Source organism: Sitophilus oryzae, unplaced genomic scaffold, assembly GCF_002938485.1.
Source record: "Sitophilus oryzae breed Bouriz unplaced genomic scaffold, Soryzae_2.0 scaffold_1494_pilon_pilon, whole genome shotgun sequence".
NCBI lineage: Eukaryota > Metazoa > Arthropoda > Insecta > Coleoptera > Curculionidae > Sitophilus > Sitophilus oryzae.
Window position 1 is genome coordinate 3,694,907 of NW_022146163.1, and position 20,617 is coordinate 3,715,523.

Sequence of the window (20,617 nt, forward strand, 5' to 3'; positions counted from 1 at the left end):
GGTTTAAAAGTTGAGTTAGTAGAGAAGACCTAAATAAGGTAATGTTGGTAATGGGACCAAACATCAAATAACACTTGAAATATATAATTATGTACAATAATTGTAAGTAGTTTTTATGAATCTGTTTGATATCTATTGCATTGTTTTTATATTTCTTGAAATATATATTTTTTTACTTTACAGGATACACAAAGAATAATAAAAAATACAATTACTCACTAAAAGCACTAAAGGTTTGTAATAGATGTAGTTAGAATATCAAACACCAAACCAAACCAAAAATTATGTTTTATTTTACTGGTATTCCTCACATTTGAAGGGAAAGTCATTTCATAAATAAGCAGGACATTTTATAGTACACTCTATATTAATAATTGTTTTTATCCTATACTTGTTAGTTAACGCATCATTTACTAGGTATACAATTTAGTACTGATTAACCTATAGTTGTGGTTGTGATATATTCTGATGTGTTTCTGGCAATTTAAAATAAGTTAATATTTAAACAAACATTTCTGGCTTTCCTGACAGGAGTGTGGACACAAATTTAATAAAGGTATAATGTGGATAATGTTCTGATTATTACAGTTTGCATGGATGTTTTTGTATCTTGTTATTTTTAATAAAGTATATTTAATGAGTTTTTGAGTATTTCTTTTTCCTTCAGAGGATTGTGTTCTAATCTTTATATATTATAAATTTTCATAAATTATATATACAAAATTTATTACCTTATATTGCTAAATACTTTGTAATTGATACAGTTTAACATTATATAAAAGAACTATTTAAATAAGATGTTTGAAAATATATAGCTGTTTTTGCACACATCAATTTGTGATTAACTGTACTGAAAAAGAAACAAATTAAGAGAAATGGGGTGATTTCTTCTATTATAAAGTCTTCTATTAATTTCACTTATTAAACAACTATAATTATTCAATAATCTTGATAATTCTAGGAACTCTCAGATATCGTCAAAACATGACAATATGAAAACAAAAATTTACTTCCTATAGTCCTTACGTCCCTTTAACTTAAATATAAGAAACAGGGGAGTTAATATTCTCACTGAGAAAGTTTATAAAATACCTTTAAGTAAAATCTCTTCGGATCTGGGGTAAAATACCTTTATTCTTATTAAATAATTTCAATAATCTATGTTTTTATTTATGACAACCACATAATAACCTAACTTTAACGTCAACTTGACAATCCAGAAAAATATTATTGTTAACCAAAGAGTAAATCAATTTCTGAATTCGTTAACGCCAACTTATTTTTCATTAAAAAAAAATTACCAATTTTCGTAACTAGGTCGGCCATATTGAGGAACTTTTAAAAGAATAGTACTATATTCAATGACTACTATATTCAAGTTTATACAGTGCCTTCTATTAAAAGATCAGCCTACGGGCGAGATTTATGACGTCACGCTAGTTAGATATAACGGATTAATAAATATGTTGTAGAATACATGGAAAACATAATTATTCCTCAGATTTTTGGTTTGTATTTTAAAAATGATATAGTTTAAATGAAATATACATAATATACAGTTAATAACTACAACATATATACCTATTTATAGTAATAAATACTTTGGCAAATAAACTATGAACCATACAAATGCAGCAAATGTTTTACAATGTACAAATAATGTATAGGTACATAAGATAATGGGTAAAATGTAAATATATTTTAAATTTTGGGGTTTGAAAATCGATCTAATTTAACAAAAAACATTTGATATCTACTAATAGTGATGTATTATTATTTGCATTCACAAAATTTATATGTATATTTTGCAAGTAGCAATGTTCGAAAAATTATATTTACAAATAATACAATATTATCTAAAAAAAGGCGTCAGCGATGGCTATGAACTGAAGATCGCTGGCATTTTATATGTTAAATTATTCTAAAATTTTTGATTTTCTTGGGATTTTTAGGTTCGGGAAAAACGCTGATTAAGTTTTCATTTGGGTTTTCATTATTTTTATTTGGTTTAAAAAAAACGTTTCGGCTAACTATAGCCTTCACAGTTGTGTCATATGAGAAAAATAGTGTCGAATATAATCCAAAAATTACATATACAATATAATTCACACCTCATAATGTTTACTGCAATTAATAAACTAATATAAACTTATCAAAAGATGACCACATATTTTTTAAAATTATTATTCTTAACACTAAAATTATCTACATTGACTATGGAGTACGCAGTAAACATTATGTGCGTGGTGTGAATATTTTATATGCAATTTTTTGGATTATATTCGACACTATTTTTTTCATATGACACAACACTGATGGAGGCTATGCTAGCCGAACTGTTTTTTTTTAAACCAAATAAAAATAATGAAAAACCAAATGAAAAATTAATCAGCGTTTTTCCCGAACCTAAATTCCAAGAAAATCAAAAAATTTAGAATATTTAGAATCAAGGTTCAAGAATATCAAATTTTCCAAGATTGTAAAATTCTAGTTAATTATTTTATGTGTACAGTATTTAGGGAATGTCATCAATGTTCATTTCCAAGCCAACTAGACGCCGATTTTTTTCGATGATACGGTATAATTCTTACGTAAAATGTAAATAACATTAGACCAATTAAAACAAAGAAATATGAATTTCTTAGTATTTTTAGTAACACCTTTATACTTAAAACTTAATTTTGTATTATGCAAATATACCAATTTTATTGTTATTTTATTCACATTGTATTCAGCCATCACTTAAAATATTTGATATTTATTTGGTATTATAAATAATCAACACTATTCATTAAAAATTACTGAACAAATATATGTTATGCTTGACATACATTATATATTATCAAACAAAAACACATTCTTCTTTTAAACTGTATCAGTCTTGTCTTTAGAAAAATCTTTTTTAAAATTTGAACTCAAAATAATAATCTTTTTCATGATCTTTAATACACATATTCTTTATTTTTCCCTAGATCATAATACCTACTGACATGTTTATCTTACGTGTTTGAATCTATCAAAGCTGCACCAACAACACTTGGAATGGAGATTCCACAATATGAATAAAATAAACATAATTGTCCAGTTTTCATTAATACCATCATATGAGAATATTATTTTTAAATTTATTAAAGATATTTTCAATAGAATTCTCTTGATTTATAACTCGTACCCATTTTTCTTGCTCTTCCGGACACTTTAGGCTGCCTAGTATAACTATCCTTTCCACCAGGAACACAACAAAGATGAGGCATAGCACCAAAAACACACTCCACTTAAGCTTTATTGATGAATTGTTAGAGTCTTAAAAAACACACACAAAAATCACGATGAGTAAAAAATGTATGGGCACTTTTAGGTTAAATCACTTACACAACGTGTAATTTTTAAAATTTCTATTTTTTTATGCGAAACCGAGAGTGACCATATATCTGGTAGTAGTTTATGTCACTTCAACACCAAAATAATTAGTTTTTTGCACTACAATAATAAATAATACCAAAAATCAAAGAGTTAAAACCAAAAATCAACAGACAAAATATGAAACGGAATCTAACCCAATATCTAAGTATGTACAGCTGATGAAGTAAACACAAGTCCGCCCGTAGGCTGATCTTTTAATAGAAGGCACTGGTTTATATATAAATCCCAATATAAATCCCATTGCTACCATAAGTTAAAATATTAAAAATTCTCATTGACATTTTGTGGTTATGATTATCAGCTGTTACCTGTCAAATTGGATTTAACATATGATTTTGTATAAACAATTCTGCGTTGCGAAAATGTTATCTTCTTAAACCGGACTTTTAAATCAAATGAGTAGAAGTTGAAAAGAAAATGTGTAATGCTACCAGAGACATAATGGATTGTATGTTCGAAGTTCGCCGGGAAGTGACTGGAGAACCTGACGATATCCCACAAACGGCGGATCCCGTTTGGATTTTAGGGAAAAAATACAAAGCAATTCAAGGTAAAGCAATAAAAAATCGTTAAAGTTTCTGTTTTTTGTTATAAATAAAATATTTGTTTATGTGTATACTAGAGGATCTATCTTTTTCTGAGACTAGCATTTTTTGATATTAACAAAGAGATATCAGAAAACAGACATAATATTTACATTTAGAGAGATTATATTATCTTTAAATTGACCCAATTTATATTATATAACTCAAGAGTTATGCGTCTCCAAATATTTTTTTATTTTTATTATTGATTCTAGAATTAAATGCAATTAGACAAGACATTGTTTCAAAATTATGGTTTACGTATAGAAGAGATTTTGTTCCTATTGGAGGCAGTGATGGTAGAATATCAGATAAAGGCTGGGGATGTATGCTAAGATGTGGTCAAATGGTTTTAGGACAAGCCCTCATATCTTTACATTTAGGTATGTAGAAATGTTCTTTCCAATCCTTAAACTGAACAGTAGTAACAAAACTTGAATATTATTAGGTCGAGATTGGTTGTGGGAGCCAGATAGCAGAGATAAAACCTACCTTGAAATCTTAAGAAAGTTTGAAGATAATAGGAAAGCACCATTTTCAATTCACCAAATTGCTAGTATGGGTGTGTCAGAAGGAAAAGATATAGGACAGTGGTTTGGACCTAACACAGTGGCACAAGTTTTAAAGTATGTAACTGAAAACGTAAATCATTATTTATATTATTTTTTAGCGGATCACTTTCTAAATATTTTTTTACTTATAAAGCAAAAGAAAAGTAAAATAATGTATATATTATATAAGAACTTTGTTTTAGGAAGTTAATAAAATTTGACCATGGCAATTCCCTCGTGATACATGTAGCTTTAGATAATTTAGTCATTATAAGTGAAATAAGTAAGTATTTATATCAATTCGATTAATGTACTTTGGCAGTACAATAAACCACATGAATTGTACTACCAAGAAAATGCTTCTGCTTAAAGTCTCTCAGAGTAGTCTGAGTTAGGGAACATTTTGACAGCAAATACCTACATACAATTCTGACTGTAAATTAAAATGACAGACAAATGCCACTGTCATGTATTTCTTGTTGGTCCAATGCCCTCTATAAAAGATCAGCCCACGGGTGGACTTTTGTTTACTTCATCAGCTGTACATACTTAGATATTGGGTTAGATTCTGTATTCATATTTTGTCGGTTGATTTTTGGTATTATTTGTTATTATAGTGCAAAAAACTAATTATTTTGGCGTTTAAGTGACATAAAGTACTACCAGATATATGGTCACTATGATGGCCACTCTGTTTCTCATAAAAAAACACGAAATATTACACGTTTTGTTAAGTGCTTTAACCTAAAAGTGCCCATAATTTTTTTATTTATCGTGATTTTTGTGTGTGTTTTTTAAGACTCTAACAATTCATCAATAAAGCTTAAGTGGAGTGTGTTTTTGGTGCTATGCCTCATCTTTGTTGTGTTCCTGGTGGAAAGGATAGTTATACTAGGCAGCCTAAAGTTATCTGGAAGAGCAAGAAAAGTGGGTACGAAGTTATAAATCAAGACAATTCTATTGAAAATATCTTTAATAAATTTAAAAATAATATTCTCCAGATGGTATTAAAGAAAACTGGACAATTATGTTTATTTTATTCATATTGTGGAATCTCCACTCCAAGTTGTTGGTTCAGTTCATAGATTCAAACATCGTAAGATAAACACGTAAGTAGGTATTATGATCTAGGGAAAAATAAAGAATATGTGTATTAAAGATCATGAAAAAGATTATTATTTTGAGTTCAAAATTAAAAAAAAGATTTTTGTAAAGACAAGAATGATAAAGTTTAAAAGAAGAATGTGTTTTTGTTTGATAATATAATGTATGTAAAGCATAACATATATTTGTTCAGTAATTTTTACTGAATAGTGTTGATTATTTATAATACCATATTAATATCAAATATTTAAGTGATGGCTGAATACAATATGAATAAAATTGTTATATTTGCAATACAAAATTAAGTTTTAAGAATAAAGGTGTGACTAAAAATACTATGAAATTCATATTTCTTTGTTTTAATTGGTCGAATGTTATTTACATTTTATGTAAGAATTATACCGTATCATCGAAAAAAATCGGCGTCTAGTTGGCTTGGAAATGAACATCGATGACATTCCCTAAATAATTGTACACATAAAATAATTAACTAGATTTTTACAATCTTGGAAAATTTGATATTCTTGAACCTTGTTTCTAAATATTCTAAATTTTTTGATTTTCTTGGGATTTAGGTTCGGGAAAAACGCTGATTAAGTTTTCATTGTTTTTATTTGGTTTAAAAAAAACGTTTTGGCTAACATTATAGCCTTCATCAGTGTTGTGTCATATGAAAAAAATAGTGTCGAATAAAAAAATTACATATAAAATATTTACACCACGCACCACATAATGTTTACTGCGTACTCCATAGTCAATGTAGATAGTTTTAGTGTTAAGAATAATAATTCTAAAAAATATGTGGTCATCTTTGTGATAAGTTTATATTATTTATTAATTGCAGTAAAGTGTAGTGTGAAGGTTATTTTTATATGTAATTTTTTGGATTATATTCGGACTGGATTTTCATATGATTCAACACTGATGAAGGCTATAAAGATAACGCTTCACGTAAACTATTATACCAAATAAAACAATAAAAACCGGCGTTTTTCCCGAAATCACTTTAAGGGCATTTCAATAAAATGAACACTAGAGTAGCTTCATTTTCATAAAAATCGCTGACGCCTGTATGTTTCATGCTATTGTAGCTTATAGTAAAGATAATTTTTCGAAGCAACATTACTAAAAAGCAAATATCTTGATATCTTTCAACACGTAGAATATACCAAAATTATATATTAAATACTTCAAAAAATAAGACTGATCTAAATTACAAAATTTTGTTATACACTAATGCAATATCTTTCGCCTCTTGATTAGGGGTCTATTGCTAACAAAAATAAGATGAATAAATGGTTCATTTAGTTTATTTGCCAAAATTAACATAAGTAGTATGTGAATGCCATGTGTATTAAGGTTATGTATATTTTTACATATAAAATGCCAGCGATCTTCATTTCATAGCCATCGCTGACGCCTTTTTAGATGATATTGTATTATTTAGCCAAATATAATTTTCGAACATTGATACTTTACCAAAATACATATAAATTTTGTGAATGCAAATAATAATACATCATTATTAGTAGATATTGAATGTTTTTTTGTTAAATTAGATCGATTTTTAAACCCCAAAATTTAAAATATATTTACATTTTACCCAATATCTTATGTAATACATTATTTGTATATTGTAAAACATTTGCTGCATTTGTATGGTTCATAGTTTATTTGCCAAAGTATTTATTAATATAAATAGGTATATATGTTGTCGTTATTAACTGTATATTATGTATATTTCATGTAAACTATATCATTTTTAAAATACAAACCAAAAATCTGAGGAATAATTATGTTTTCCATGTATTCTACAACATATTTATTAATCCGTAGTATCTAACTAGCGTGACGTCATAAATCTCGCCCCAAGGCTGTTCTATTAGAGACGGCATTGGTTGGTCGGACTCTTCATGAAAGGAATAAGTAAAAAATAAATGTTGCTAAATACTAAGCAGCAATATGCAAACTAGTGTTGTTTCCTTTATTTTTAGTACGTTTATATGTGTTATTGCTTTATAATGTATGTTATCTAATGACCCTCTGTATTATACAGGGTGTTTCAAAAAACATGTGCCATCTCTCGTGGGGAGATTCCTAACGTAAAAATAAGGTTTATTTTTCATATGAACGTAGGCCTGATTCTGCTTTGTTTCGTAGCTATAAAGTGTCAAAGATTTATTATAATGTACCGGGTGTCCCACTAAGAATAGCTCTCGGCTGTATCTCGGAAAGTATTAGCCGTAGGGCTTACGGAAAAAAATATTTATAACTAAAGGGGCTATGAGAAATTGCTGGAAATTATTTTCAAGTTTGTAAAACGGCCGCTAGGTGGCGCAACTGCTATAGAAAATAAGAAAATAGATTTTTTACAGAATTTTGCCTAGATAATAGATACTGTAAATAATAGCTTCATAATCTTCAGTAAATTTTGAATTTTTTTTTGTTAGAACTATTTTCCCCTATCGGCTAAAATAAAGTAGTGGGGGAAGGTTAGATCTATCTTTATTTAAATGTTAATAAATCCGGACTGGATGATCAGAATCCAACAAACGAGGGCTCGTTTAAAAGAGCGCTTCTTACTCTTTATTATACCATAAAAATAATAATAATAAGGTTTTGAACGTAGACGCTAGGGGGCGCTTTCTTACAACTTAACAAACGTAGCGCGTTTTTTCAAAAAAATTAAATACGATAGTATGTGTTATTTTAGCTGGTAGTAAAGAGTAGTAAAAGCTTAAAAAGTCAGCGAAAACCGTATCTTGATATCTTCTTTCAAACCGAAGATATTAGGAAAATTATAATAAATACCAAAAAAATAAGACCTTAATTACATTATTTTTACAATACAGTATCAGTCGCCCTCTTGATTAGGTCTATTCTAACAAAAAAATAAGATAGAAACAGTTAGTTTATTTTAAAATCCACGAAATACCAGAATACCATAATACCAGTTGTATTAATATCTAATAATTAAGATATTAATAATAGAAACGATGATTCAGTGAAGTCATGGTAGGCTTTGGAAAAAAGTTGCTTTTCGCGTAATAGTATAAATGTCAAATTATTATTAGATCAACATTTTGATAGTCTTAGCAGCGTTTTTTTATCTTTTGATGGCTTTTTCAAAATGCCAACAACTTCAAATAATAAAGGCATTATTTACGTCAAAAGCAACTTTTTTCCAAAGCCTACCATGACTTCACTGATTCATCGTTTTTTGTTCACTGTTATTAATATCTTAATTATTAGATATTAATATATCTGGTATTATGATATTCTGGTATATCGTCGATTTTAAAATAAACTAACTGTTGCTATCTTATTTTTAGGTTAGAATGGGCATAATCAAGAGGGCTACTGATACCGTGTTGTAAAAATAAGGTAATTAAGGGCTTATTTTTTGGTATTTATTATAATTATGCTAATATCTTCGGTTTGAAAGACGATATCAAGATGCGGTTTTCGCTGACTTTAAGCTTTTTCTACTCTTTACTATCAGCTAAAATTACATATACTATTGCATTACATTTTTTTGAAAAAAACGCGCAATGTTTGTTAAATTCTAAGGCAACGCCCCCTAGTGTCTACGTTCAAAAGCTTATTATTATTGTTTATATGGTACAATATAGAGTAAGAGACGCTCTTTTAAACGAGCCCTCGCTTGTTGGATTCCGATCATCCAGTCCAGAGTTATTAATATTCAAATAAAAACAGATCTAACCTTCCCCCACCACGATAGGGGAAAATGGCTCTAACAAAAAATATTCAAATTTTACTGATGATTATGAAGCTGTTACTTATAGTACACCTTATCTAGTCTATCTGTAAAAACTCCATTTTCTTATTTTTTGTTGCAGTTGCGCCACCTAGCGGTCGTGCTACAAACTTGAAAATAATTTCCAGCAATTTCCCATAGCCTCTTTAGTTATAAATATTTTTTTCCGCAGCCGCTACGGCTAATACTTTCCGAGATACAGCCGAGAGCTATTCTTAGTGGGACACCCTGTACTTCCAAGTACAGTACGTCTGCTGGATCTGTGTCTATGAAAGGAATGCGGACAAAAAACATTTAAATAAACAGCTAAATATTTTATACGTCGATTTGAAGAGTGCGTCACCGCAAATCGCTCTGCCCACTCATTTTATTGGCTACTTGCAAATTTGTTGAATTTTTATTGATGGGACGCGTCGTCTATTTTTTTACGAAAAACATCGAGAGAATATCGTTTCCCCTCTCACGGATACCCCGTAGCTACAGAACGGACAGACGTACTGTATTAAACTTGGATCAAGGCAAATTAACAAAATTGCGTTTATCTCATCAAGGAGGCTGAAATCGACAAAATATCAAGAGACAACTTTTCATCGGCATTAAACTGCTTACACTATTCCGATAACAAAAGTCAGTGGCGTACATGCTTTTTTAGAAAAATATTCCAGGGATAACCCATATGCACGTGCCTGGTGAATATGTCGAGACTTTTTTAACTTTAAAATATGTCGCATTTATCGTAACTTTTACCCTCAACATTTTATTTCAATCACTAAAAGTACTTATAATTACGAAAATTATAATGAATCGAAAGATTATTAAGACTTTAACACCCTATAGCTATGAAACAAAGCAGAATTGGACCTATGTTGATATGAAAAATAAATCTTAGTTTGACGAGGAATCTCTCATCAGGAATGTTTTTGAAACACCCTGTACATTTTAATCCCAATAAAGTACAGTTGTAGTCTGTCATTTTAGTTCAGAAAATTGTTTTTTTTTCTAACCACTTTTAGATGTTTTATCTCTTCCCTTGCTGTGGGTTTACATGAATCCATCATACGTCGTCCGTTGATGATTTTATGCAATTTTATTGGTTTATTTCAATGACGACGGCTCATACTTAAATCTGATTGGAGATGGTCGACGCATGATGGATACATGTAAACAAATCCACACTAATAGTATTTTCTCTCTCTTTTGTTTTCATTAAAAAAAATCTTTCTTTCATTCCTGTAACAGATTTTAATTGTAGGAGATTTATGTATAAATGATACGTCCAGCGACATCACAGCTACAAAATGGAATCCCCTTCTACTCATTGTGCCTTTAAGACTAGGGCTATCAGAAATAAATAGCATTTACGCGGATGGCTTAAAGGTAATCAATGTGAATTACTAAATCAAAATTTGTATTTTATATAAATAATTTACAGCCTTTTTAACTTAACAATTACCAGTTATTAATAATCCTTCCAAATAACTTAGTTTGTTGAATATACAGGGTGATTTTTAACCTATACGCATAAACTTGGGAAATTATTGCTGATGACAAATAATGACTAATAATGAAAAAAAATGTTAGTAAAATATTTTTAGATTCTGAAATAATTTGAGTTTTTTTTCACAAAAATTTATCAACTTTATCAGTAATGCACATTCAATTTAAGGGAATTTACGTTTTTTGTTTTTATTTCAAATAGTTATCTCCGTAAATAAAAATATTTAGTGCACACTCAATTTAATGGAATATACGTTTTTTGTTTTTATTTCAAATAGTTTGTTATCTCCGTAAATAAAAATATTTTACTAACTTTTTTTTCATTATTAGTCATTATTTATCATCAGCAATCATTTCCCAAGTTTATGCGTATAGGTTAAAAATCACCCTGTATACAGGATGTTCCGAACTGTATTCCGGCAGCGTATTCAGCAGATAAAAATAAGTAAAAAAGTTCGTATCAATGTATGTCCTAAAATGCTTAGTTTCGGAGATACAGGGTGTAGAACTTTCACTTTTATTTCGATTTTTTCCAAATAACCTCTGAAGTAACGTCAATATTTGGATGAAAATTGGAGTTTTTTGACATGAGAAATTTGATTTTGATGTCAATGTAACTCCTACTTGCAGAGGGCGCCATCTACTAATTTTTTAACTGGTTTGAAGAGTAATAACTTTTCGTCCGTCCCTGTATAAAACTACTGAGTAAAAAATATGCATTTGCGACGTTTTTTACGTACGATGTAAAAAAGGTCTCTTGGTAAAAATCGCTACGAGTATTGGTTCTCGAGATATTTGGAATCGAAATTATCAATACATAATCATCATTGGCATACATTTTCAATCCATATATTGATTTTATTTCATAAATAATTTGGAAAAAATCAAAATAAAAATAATACTTCTACACCCCCTATATCTCCAAAACTAAGCGTTTTAGGACATATATTATTTTTATCTGCAGAATATGCGGCGGAAGTTTCCGGAATACAGGTCGGACATCCCTGTATAATACCTTTTTTCCAGAAATGTTTCCAATTCAAACAGAGTCTTGGTGTGATAGGCGGCAAACCGAACGTCGCCCTGTATTTCATCGGCTATGTAGGAAGCGAAGTGATTTATTTAGATCCTCACACTACACAAAAAGCCGGCACAGTGGGCAATAAAGAGAGCGACGACGAAAAGGAAATAGACTATAGTTATCACTGTAGATTTGCCTCGAGAATGAATATTTTAAATATGGATCCCTCAGTAGCAGTGGTATGTATAGGCCTATTAACCATTCTGCTAAGGAAAACGCCTTATATATTATTTACAGCGATTTTCCTTGGCTAGTTTAGCGGGTATGTGCATTCGTCATGCGTAAGAATTCCGTCACTCCAATCATATTTAAGCATGAACTATCATTTTTAAAGAAACCAATGGGATTTAATTAAATGGACGGACGACGTATGGCGGATGCATATAAACTAACACCACAGATTAGGTATCCTAGAAGTATACAGATAAAAATCTTGTCCCTAATTCGTGGTACGAAAATTGTTTTTTATGACGATGTGCAAACGAGTAAAATTTCCTGTGCGCAAAAATAAACTCGCGTAAAATAACAATAAACAACGTAATAGAGCGATATCGCTAAACCGAATAGCGTGCATGGACATTAATAAGGCCAGGTGTTATTTCCTTTACGTGAGGTAGTATTAACTCTCTTCATTTATAGTTATCGGATCGGAAAGGATTCTGTTCGCGTCGCGTCCGCTATTTAAACTTAACCTAACTTTGAATTTAAAACTTTGAAATTGTTTTGTTTACTAGGTATTTTAAAACTAAAGGGCTAAAGTGCTTATTTCCAGTGCTTTATTGTTCAACGTCTGCCAGTAGGTTTAGGGCAACAAACAACAAATTCTCTTAGAAGGGCTAAGTCGTCATCTGCTGTAAACCTAAGCCTCTTTATAGGTTCTTTAATATTGGAAGAGATGAAATCCATATTTTGGGCCATATTTATTTAATTAAAACTAATCCCAGCTACTTAAATATCAAATTACCTAATAAAACTAAAGTAATACTTCAAAACAATTCAAACATAACCTAAAATAAAAGATCCCGCCGCGCGCCGGCCGGCTCCGGTTATCAAATACCCGCACATGCCCATTTAAGCAATTTTTAAACGTTATTTAGAAATAGCGCTTGGTGTAATTGATCCGCAAATTACGTCAGGCGGTAACGTTATTAGCGGGTGTTGCGTTAAAAATTGACTCGCGCATATCGTAACCATGATAAGGTACGCGTAAATACTGCATGACGCTATTCGGTTTTCCGATATCTCTCTAATAACTGTGCCGGTCAAGCGCTGTGCACAATTTTAGAGGCCATAAGTGGGCATGCCGTGTGCGCAAACTAGTAACCTAACTAGTGCCCGATTCCAAAAATTGGAACCACGAAAAACAATAAAGAAAAAACAAAGTTTATAATCTGTATAATCTGTGCTAACACTAAGTTATAATTTTTTTTTTCCTAAAGCTCTATCCATAGATGTATATGAGTAACGGTTCTCGAGTTACAGTCGGCATTCTCTATTATTGGACTAACCTTTACATAAAATCCCTACATACGTTCCCTTTTTTATATTCCAATAAATTTACAGTTACCTTTAATTACAGTGTTTCTTTTGTAAAACGGAAGCGGACTTCACAGATCTCTGTCAAAAAGTTAAAGACGAATTGATAACTGCGGAAAACCAACCACTATTCGAAATCAGCTTCGAAAAACCAGCAGAATGGCAGCCAAAATTAGGTAATGTATTTCTCATTTTTAAATTTTTTTGATATCCAATTATATACAGGGTGGTCCGAACTGTATTCCGGAAACTTCGGCAGCATATAAGTAAAAAAGTTCTTATAAATATAGGTCCTAAAATGCTTAGTTTCAGAGATACAGGGTGTAGAAGTTTCATTTTTATTTCGATTTTTTCTAAATAATAAATTTCTGAAGTAACGTCAATATTTTGATGAAAATTGGTGTCTGGGAGTTTTTTAATTTGAGAAATTTGATTTTCATGTCAATATAACTCTTACTTGTAGAGGGCGCCATCTATATATTTTTTAACTGGTTTTAAGTGTAATAACTTTTCGTCCACACCTGTATAAAACTACTAATTAAAAAAATATATATAAAAAATAAATATATCTACGTAAAAAAGGTCTCTTGGTAAAAATTGCTTCGAGTAATGGTCCTCGAAATATTTGGAATCGAAATTATCAATACCTGTCTTCATTGACATAAATTAAACATGTTGACATAGATAAATGAAACAAGTTTAGATTGGAAAGTGCCCATAAGGACAATGTAAACACTATTTGGCGCTATTCTTGCAACGGTCGCGACCCAAAACTTTTAAACATTTCTGAGCGGTTCGGCTTTTTCCGGAATTATATCGCCAAATATTGTTAATTCAAATTTATTATTATTTTCGTTTAATTTTATAAATAAAATACAGTGTGTTGCATACAAAAAACTTTATTTTATATAAGGACGCATGTATAAAATACCTATGAAACATTGGAAACCAACGTTATACCACCATCCGCGATGGTTTTTGCAGTTCACAGCACAGCTTTTTAAGTTTTTAATGCCACTTTTTCACAATTATCACCGGTTGTAGTAAATAAAACTTGAATTAAACTCACAAGATAGCAATAATTATTTTGAAAATGGACGCTATAAACACTTTTCGGAATTTCTTTAATGAGAGCGGTTTAGATTTTGAAAGATTATTATGATTCATATTATGATTTTTGAAGCATTTTTGAAGATTCTGACTTTGACAAGAGAAAATTATTTCTGTGTTTGTTTGCCGTTGTTCTTAGCGACCGCTATAGCAGCGCCAGATCGCGTATAACGGTCGCGATCCAAAATAATTTCGCGACCGAAAATATTTACGGGCTTTCCAATCTAAACTTCTTGCATTTATCTATGCATGTTGACTAAATAGTTATTAGACTGACATCATAAATTTGAAATGTTTTTGTGCCAAAAGTTCAGCAGAAACTATTTTGTCATCATTTTTTCGTAGAAGAATTTATAATTAATTTAAAAAAATAAAAAGTTCCTATCTCATTTCAATCAAATAACTATCTACTTAACATGTTTATTTTTTGTCAATAATGACATGTACTGACTATTTCCATCCCAGATATCTTGAGAACGGTTACTCGCAGCTATTTTTACCAAGAGCCTTTTTGACGTAAAAAATCACGAAAATGTATATTATTTTACTCAGTAGTTTTATACAGGTACGAACGAAAAGTTATTACTTTTCAAAAGATTTAAAACACATGTAGGTAGCGTCCCCTACAAATAGGTGTAAAATTGACATCAAAATCAAATTTCTCATATCAAAAAACTCCCAGACACCAATTTTCAACCAAATATTGACGTTACTTCAGAAATTATTTGGAAAAAATCTAAATAAAAATGAAACTTCTACACCCTGTATCTCCAAATTATCATTATGAACACAGCCATAGCACTTAAATTGAAATTTTAAATACTATTTTTTAAGCGAAAATGCCAAAAGTTGATATATGGGATAGATACCTACTGTAGTTAACCTTTGGACTATACTAAAGTAAAAAAATACCGAGGGTGCCGTTTAAAAATCAAAAGTTGTAGTAATTTCCGGTGAAACAGAAAGTGACCGAAAATAATTGAATACGTCAATCAATCCTGATTTATGTCATATACTAATGCCGGGTTCAGACCAAGCAGACAAAACAACGACAAGACAGAAACATTCATGTTTTACAACAAAATTGCGACAAATCCAAAACATTTCTGCGATATTTTTGTCTCATTTTTGTTTTGTTTCAAAATTCGGAGACTTTGCAATGTCCAGTTTCGAGTCGGTAAAAATCAAAGTGTCTATGTTTTGTTCGTATATTTTACGACAAGTTGTCGGCGCAGTGTGGGTGGCGTGTGCTGCCAATCAGTGAAATCACACATGGTTAATAAAACTCATTCGCAACAACTAAACTTTTGTACTTATGTCCTTGCGGTGTGGACAATTTGTTGAAACAAATTGTCCAAGTTTATCTTGCCAGAATTTTTTGTCGCAAGTTTGTCTTGTTTTTGTCTCAAAATCGTGTTTACTTTTTGTCGCCCTGGTCTGGACCCGGAATAAGATATCAAATCTCGATTTTTTCTCTGAAAAAATAAAAACATGACAACTTTATTATCTTAAATAGAATTTCCTGTATATTAATGGCATTTAAATCCTATAATTAATTCTAAATAGATACATGTTTAACATCATTTTCTACCAAAGTTTCTTTTTATAGATTTCAATATGGCAGCGCTGACCGATCAATCAGACGACCAAGACGAATTCGAAATTTTATAGCTTTACTTTTAAATCCCCAATGTATTAAGCCGCGTCTAGATACAACGTTTTTCTTTATGCTTTACCTGTTCAGTGAAAAAAACGGACGGTTTACTTAAAATGACTCAAGATGGAAGACTAGATGGTCTTCCGTTTTAACCGACCGGCAAAACGTAAGGTAAAACGTTACGTCTGTACCGTGCTTTAGAATCAAAAGACATTTCTGTGAGTTATGTGATTGTAAATATTAAATTAACTAAATTCTTGAATTATTGACCACAGGTATATTAAATTGTTTTGTATTTTTACCGCCTGTGCTACTTATTAATTATATGCTTTTTATATATATTTGTGTTAAAAAACGTATTTTAAATAGTTGAAAAAGTGTATTATTTCATATAAAAAAATGAAGGATTCCTGAGAGTGACAGTTGCCTCTGCTATTTTAATGCACAGGCAAATTGTAAGTTCTGCCATTGTTTGGATGTCATTTGTCGAAATTTTTCCCGACTCGTTTGACAAACTATACACATATTTTATTTTTATCGGGAAAACTATAAGAGATATACAGGGTGTCCCAGAAATAAGTGCAAATATTTTAAGGGGTGGTACATCTCGATAAAAGAAACATTTTTTCTCTTTATCGTTTTTCAAATAAGTCCAAAATAACGGAGTTATTTTACTTTGAAAATTTCCAAAAAAAAATATTTTTTGCTAAAATTTTGAGAATCACTGGATCTTTTCTGGATTTTCTTTCTTGTAAATTTAATCTAATACCTATGTTGCCAAATTATCAAGAAATTATGTTTTTTAACTAAAACCTGAAAAAATTCCAAAAAATTTCGAATTTCCAAATTTTTTTTTTCGCGAAAAAAACCTCATAGGCGCTTTTCTGGGGTTGGACGTATAGTCCAACCTAACTGGTAGAATTACCAGTTAAAATATTTGCACTTATTTCTGGAACACCCTGGATATGTTTAGTAGAGATGACTGATATGGCAACTAAAGTCTCTGCTCAATGAGAGGATTTCCTAAGAAACCACTAATTTATTCCACTGATTGGGAGGTTCTGAATGAAGCTTTACGGTGATTGTTGTCTGTCATTTTAATACACAGATAAATTCAATTTTGTGTCATTTTTCTCCATAAGTTGTAGATATTATAATTAAATCATGAGTTGCTCCATCTTAAAACGCTCAATTCTATGGATACTTTGTACAAAAACATTCCTTACCTGTAATAAAAATATCGTATGATCGAAAAAAAACGGCATCTAGTTACCTTTAATGACTGAGTTAAATTTTAAATTTATATGAAGCATGTCATCGATCGTCGTTTCTAAGGTAACTGGCCCTTTTTTTTGGATCATACAGTACACCTTGGTATATTGTCCTGTGATAGAACATTAGGATAGAACATAAGATACCGTCCAAATATCAACTTTGTCTAACGTCGCGATTCGGTGGTCGATCGGGGTGCAGGGTGAGTATTTTGAAGTATGAAACTTGTGTGTTGATCTTGTAGTCTCTTTGAACCTTAGCTTTGAACATGCGAATTTTGCTTGTTGTCTACAGTTGCCCTACGAGATGATGCCTGGCAGTGACAGTTGTATCTGTCATTTTAAATCATTATTAATCATTTTTCAAAATTTATTAGAATTTTTTGGATGTCGTCTGTAAAAATATTCTCCGACTCAATGAACAGGCTTAATAAGTTTTGCCAACCGTTCGCCAAGTAATTAATTTGATATTTTAAATAAAACACTAATGTGATTTTTAACTGCAGGTAATATTCAAATATAACGTTTCTGAAATATTTTCAGAAATATTAAGTGCTTCCGATTTGATTCATAGCCACTGTGATAAAAGTAAAAATCAGATCTTAGGAAGAACAGTGCTTCATGTGCATATTATAATGATGGAAAAAAAACGCGTCAAGTTGAGCCATCCCTGACGCCGTATTTTTTAGATCATATTGTATCGTAAGATCGAAAAAAATACGGCGTCCAGTTGGCCTGGAAATGACGATCAATGACATTCCCCGTAATATATAATTTTACCTAAAAAATGAGAGCGACTTTCATTTCCAAGCCATCCCTGACGTCTTTTTTTCGATCATATTGACTTTTTAAAAACAAAAATACAAAACCACTTAAAAAAATAAACCATGATAATTAGGATTCAAAAAATATATTTTTGATATTGCATTTTATTTCGGTAATTTTAGGCATATTTAAAAAAAATGTCCTAATATTTTTTTTTATTATAACTTACTTAAAATTAATGATTATCTTAAAAAAATAACAAACAAAACTTAAAATTGTATTTATTTCCAACAATTTTATAAAATACTTTTTTTATTTCAAATACACATTTTTTAAAATATAGTTGGTTCATTAAGTACATTCATTTTATAAATTTATTTTACAGCTGCTCATGCTTCGGCCACAAACTCGAGTATACAATGTTTGTTAATTTCTCAAAAATAAATAAAAAAACAATTAAAAAATATTATTATTTATCACCGCTGCTATAAATACCAAACGAGTTGTCCTTAAAATTAATAATAATAACGGTAATGTTATCCATGCTTCCTTTATAAAACGATTGCAGCGTTATACTTTTAGCACCGTAATCGGACTCGTTAAGTCGTTCCTTAATAAAATTAATCGCTTCCTCGTTCGAAAAAATGTCCCACAATCCATCCGAAGCCAGAATCAGAAACTGAGGTTTATGGTCCTTCAAATCAAACGTCAGTATATCTGGATCGGCTATGATCAGCTTTTTGTCTTTCAAAGGATAATCACCCAGAGCTCTGGACGTCGCTAGAATACCCGCAACCCTCCATACACCGTTAAAAGTAACAAAACCACCTGCTTCTTTGATCCGTTTTTTTTCCCTAACCTGTTGAGGCTTATGATCGAAAGATAAGGGTATAGCACTGCCTTTACTATCACACATTACACCCCTGGAGTCTCCTACGTTAGCAACTATCAATTTTGTACCTTCCAGTATTGCTATAAGTGCCGTAGTTCCAGCCACATCTAAAGATTTCTTCGCTACTTCTACCAGTTTTTCATCGGCTGCCAGAACTTCATCCGTTATCAATTTGCCATAATCCACCACACCGAATTTATCGAAATACGATGTGAGGGGGATTTTTTTGAAACTAGGAGTCAGTTTTAGTGGTCTTGAGTTTCTAGTTATCGGTTTCATTGCATCGAGCTTATTTAAAATTTCCAAATTAGTCACTTCCATGGCTCCTTTAATGCATTCATCTGTTGTGGAGCTAGTTTTTCGGAAACTTTTTCGCCTTTCACTAAGTGTAGGAGTTATTGGTTTTTCAGGGTCTTTTTTCTCTTCTTCATTATCGCAGGAATCTTCCTTCTCCAAAGGTTTCCCTTCTATTAAGTTTTTAATTTGTACTATTTTGTTGGATAAATTGTGTACTAATTTTTCTTTGGCGTAATTGGCTGCAAACTCTCCGCCGTGACCGTCAAACACCGCAAAAATGGCAACACCGGTGTTGTTTAAATTATCGTTGATAACAAAGCGGTCTTCCATTTTTGGACGTCTCCCTTGTATGGCGTAGGCCGCGACAGGGCCGGACTTCATTTCCCAACTCTGCTTTTCCACATCTCCAACACCAAATAGACTCAGTTTGTCCACCTTGGTCCTTGGCTTATTGATTGTATACTGTAGTCGCCCTAACAAATTACGACTCCATATATCTAAAGCTTGTATATAGAAAAAGAGAAGAAAAACCACTGTACCGCATATGATGAACTCGGGTTTTAATAGATAAGTTTTAAGCATTTTCAAGACGTGTGAAACATAGGACGTATGAGTTATGTGTGATATTTTTAATGGGACACTCCATGCAATTCGAGACATAATTTTTACATGAGATATGTACGTTTGGTAAATTATTCGGTCGTCTAATTCGTCTTCCATTATAACTCGTACGATAGATTTCGCGTTAGAACGGACGACATTTAAGTATTTTCGTTACTGCACATCGTGACTCTACAAAAATAAAGCCACAAACTATAATTAGAAAATAAATGTTAAAATTAGGTTGCTAACCTTATTACATCACTTGAATTGAGAAATTTGAACTGGAGAACGAACTACTTATCTTCTTTCAGCTTTTCTTATATTATCCTGTATTTATCACCTGCTGGTTTTTTGTTATGAAACTTTTATTTTTATTTTTTGCTCCCCTACGTCTGCCGCCGCACTTCTGTCAAATAGATGGCTAGGTTAAAAATTCATTTAAGGCATACTTCACTTGTTTACCTTTTC

General features: G+C 30.9%; 2 protein-coding genes across 3 annotated transcripts; one reads left to right on the plus strand and one right to left on the minus strand.

Moving 5' to 3' along the window:
• The first annotated feature begins 3,680 nt into the window (after positions 1-3,680).
• Positions 3,681-16,688, plus strand: LOC115877517 (cysteine protease ATG4B). Its single transcript, XM_030893728.1, has 8 exons — positions 3,681-3,973; positions 4,223-4,390; positions 4,456-4,633; positions 4,762-4,841; positions 10,693-10,817; positions 11,964-12,197; positions 13,598-13,730; positions 16,274-16,688. The coding sequence occupies exons 1-8, from the start codon at positions 3,841-3,843 to the stop codon at positions 16,333-16,335; spliced, it is 1,113 nt and encodes a 370-aa protein (XP_030749588.1). The 5' UTR covers positions 3,681-3,840; the 3' UTR covers positions 16,336-16,688.
• Positions 16,689-18,622: 1,934 nt separating this feature from the next.
• Positions 18,623-20,555, minus strand: LOC115877520 (protein phosphatase 1L). 2 transcript variants are annotated; one of them, XM_030893733.1, is made up of 2 exons: positions 20,407-20,555; positions 18,623-20,338 (listed from the first exon to the last, which is right to left on the minus strand). In XM_030893733.1, the coding sequence occupies exon 2, from the start codon at positions 20,264-20,266 to the stop codon at positions 18,827-18,829; it is 1,440 nt and encodes a 479-aa protein (XP_030749593.1). In that variant the 5' UTR covers positions 20,267-20,338; positions 20,407-20,555; the 3' UTR covers positions 18,623-18,826. The 2 variants fall into 2 exon arrangements, with proteins under 2 accessions (XP_030749593.1, XP_030749592.1); XM_030893732.1 differs by having other exon boundaries at positions 20,399-20,555.
• Between the last annotated feature and the right edge of the window lie 62 nt (positions 20,556-20,617).

Bases quoted from the DNA above. Each gene is read 5' to 3' on its own strand.
- LOC115877517 (XM_030893728.1), top strand. From the start codon at position 3,841: ATGTGTAATGCTACCAGAGACATAATGGATTGTATGTTCGAAGTTCGC. The intron at 12,198-13,597 runs GTATGTATAGGC...CTTTAATTACAG, and splicing joins TGGATCCCTCAGTAGCAGTG to TGTTTCTTTTGTAAAACGGA. The intron at 13,731-16,273 runs GTAATGTATTTC...TTCTTTTTATAG, and splicing joins AGAATGGCAGCCAAAATTAG to ATTTCAATATGGCAGCGCTG.
- LOC115877520 (XM_030893733.1), bottom strand. From the start codon at position 20,266: ATGGAAGACGAATTAGACGACCGAATAATTTACCAAACGTACATATCT.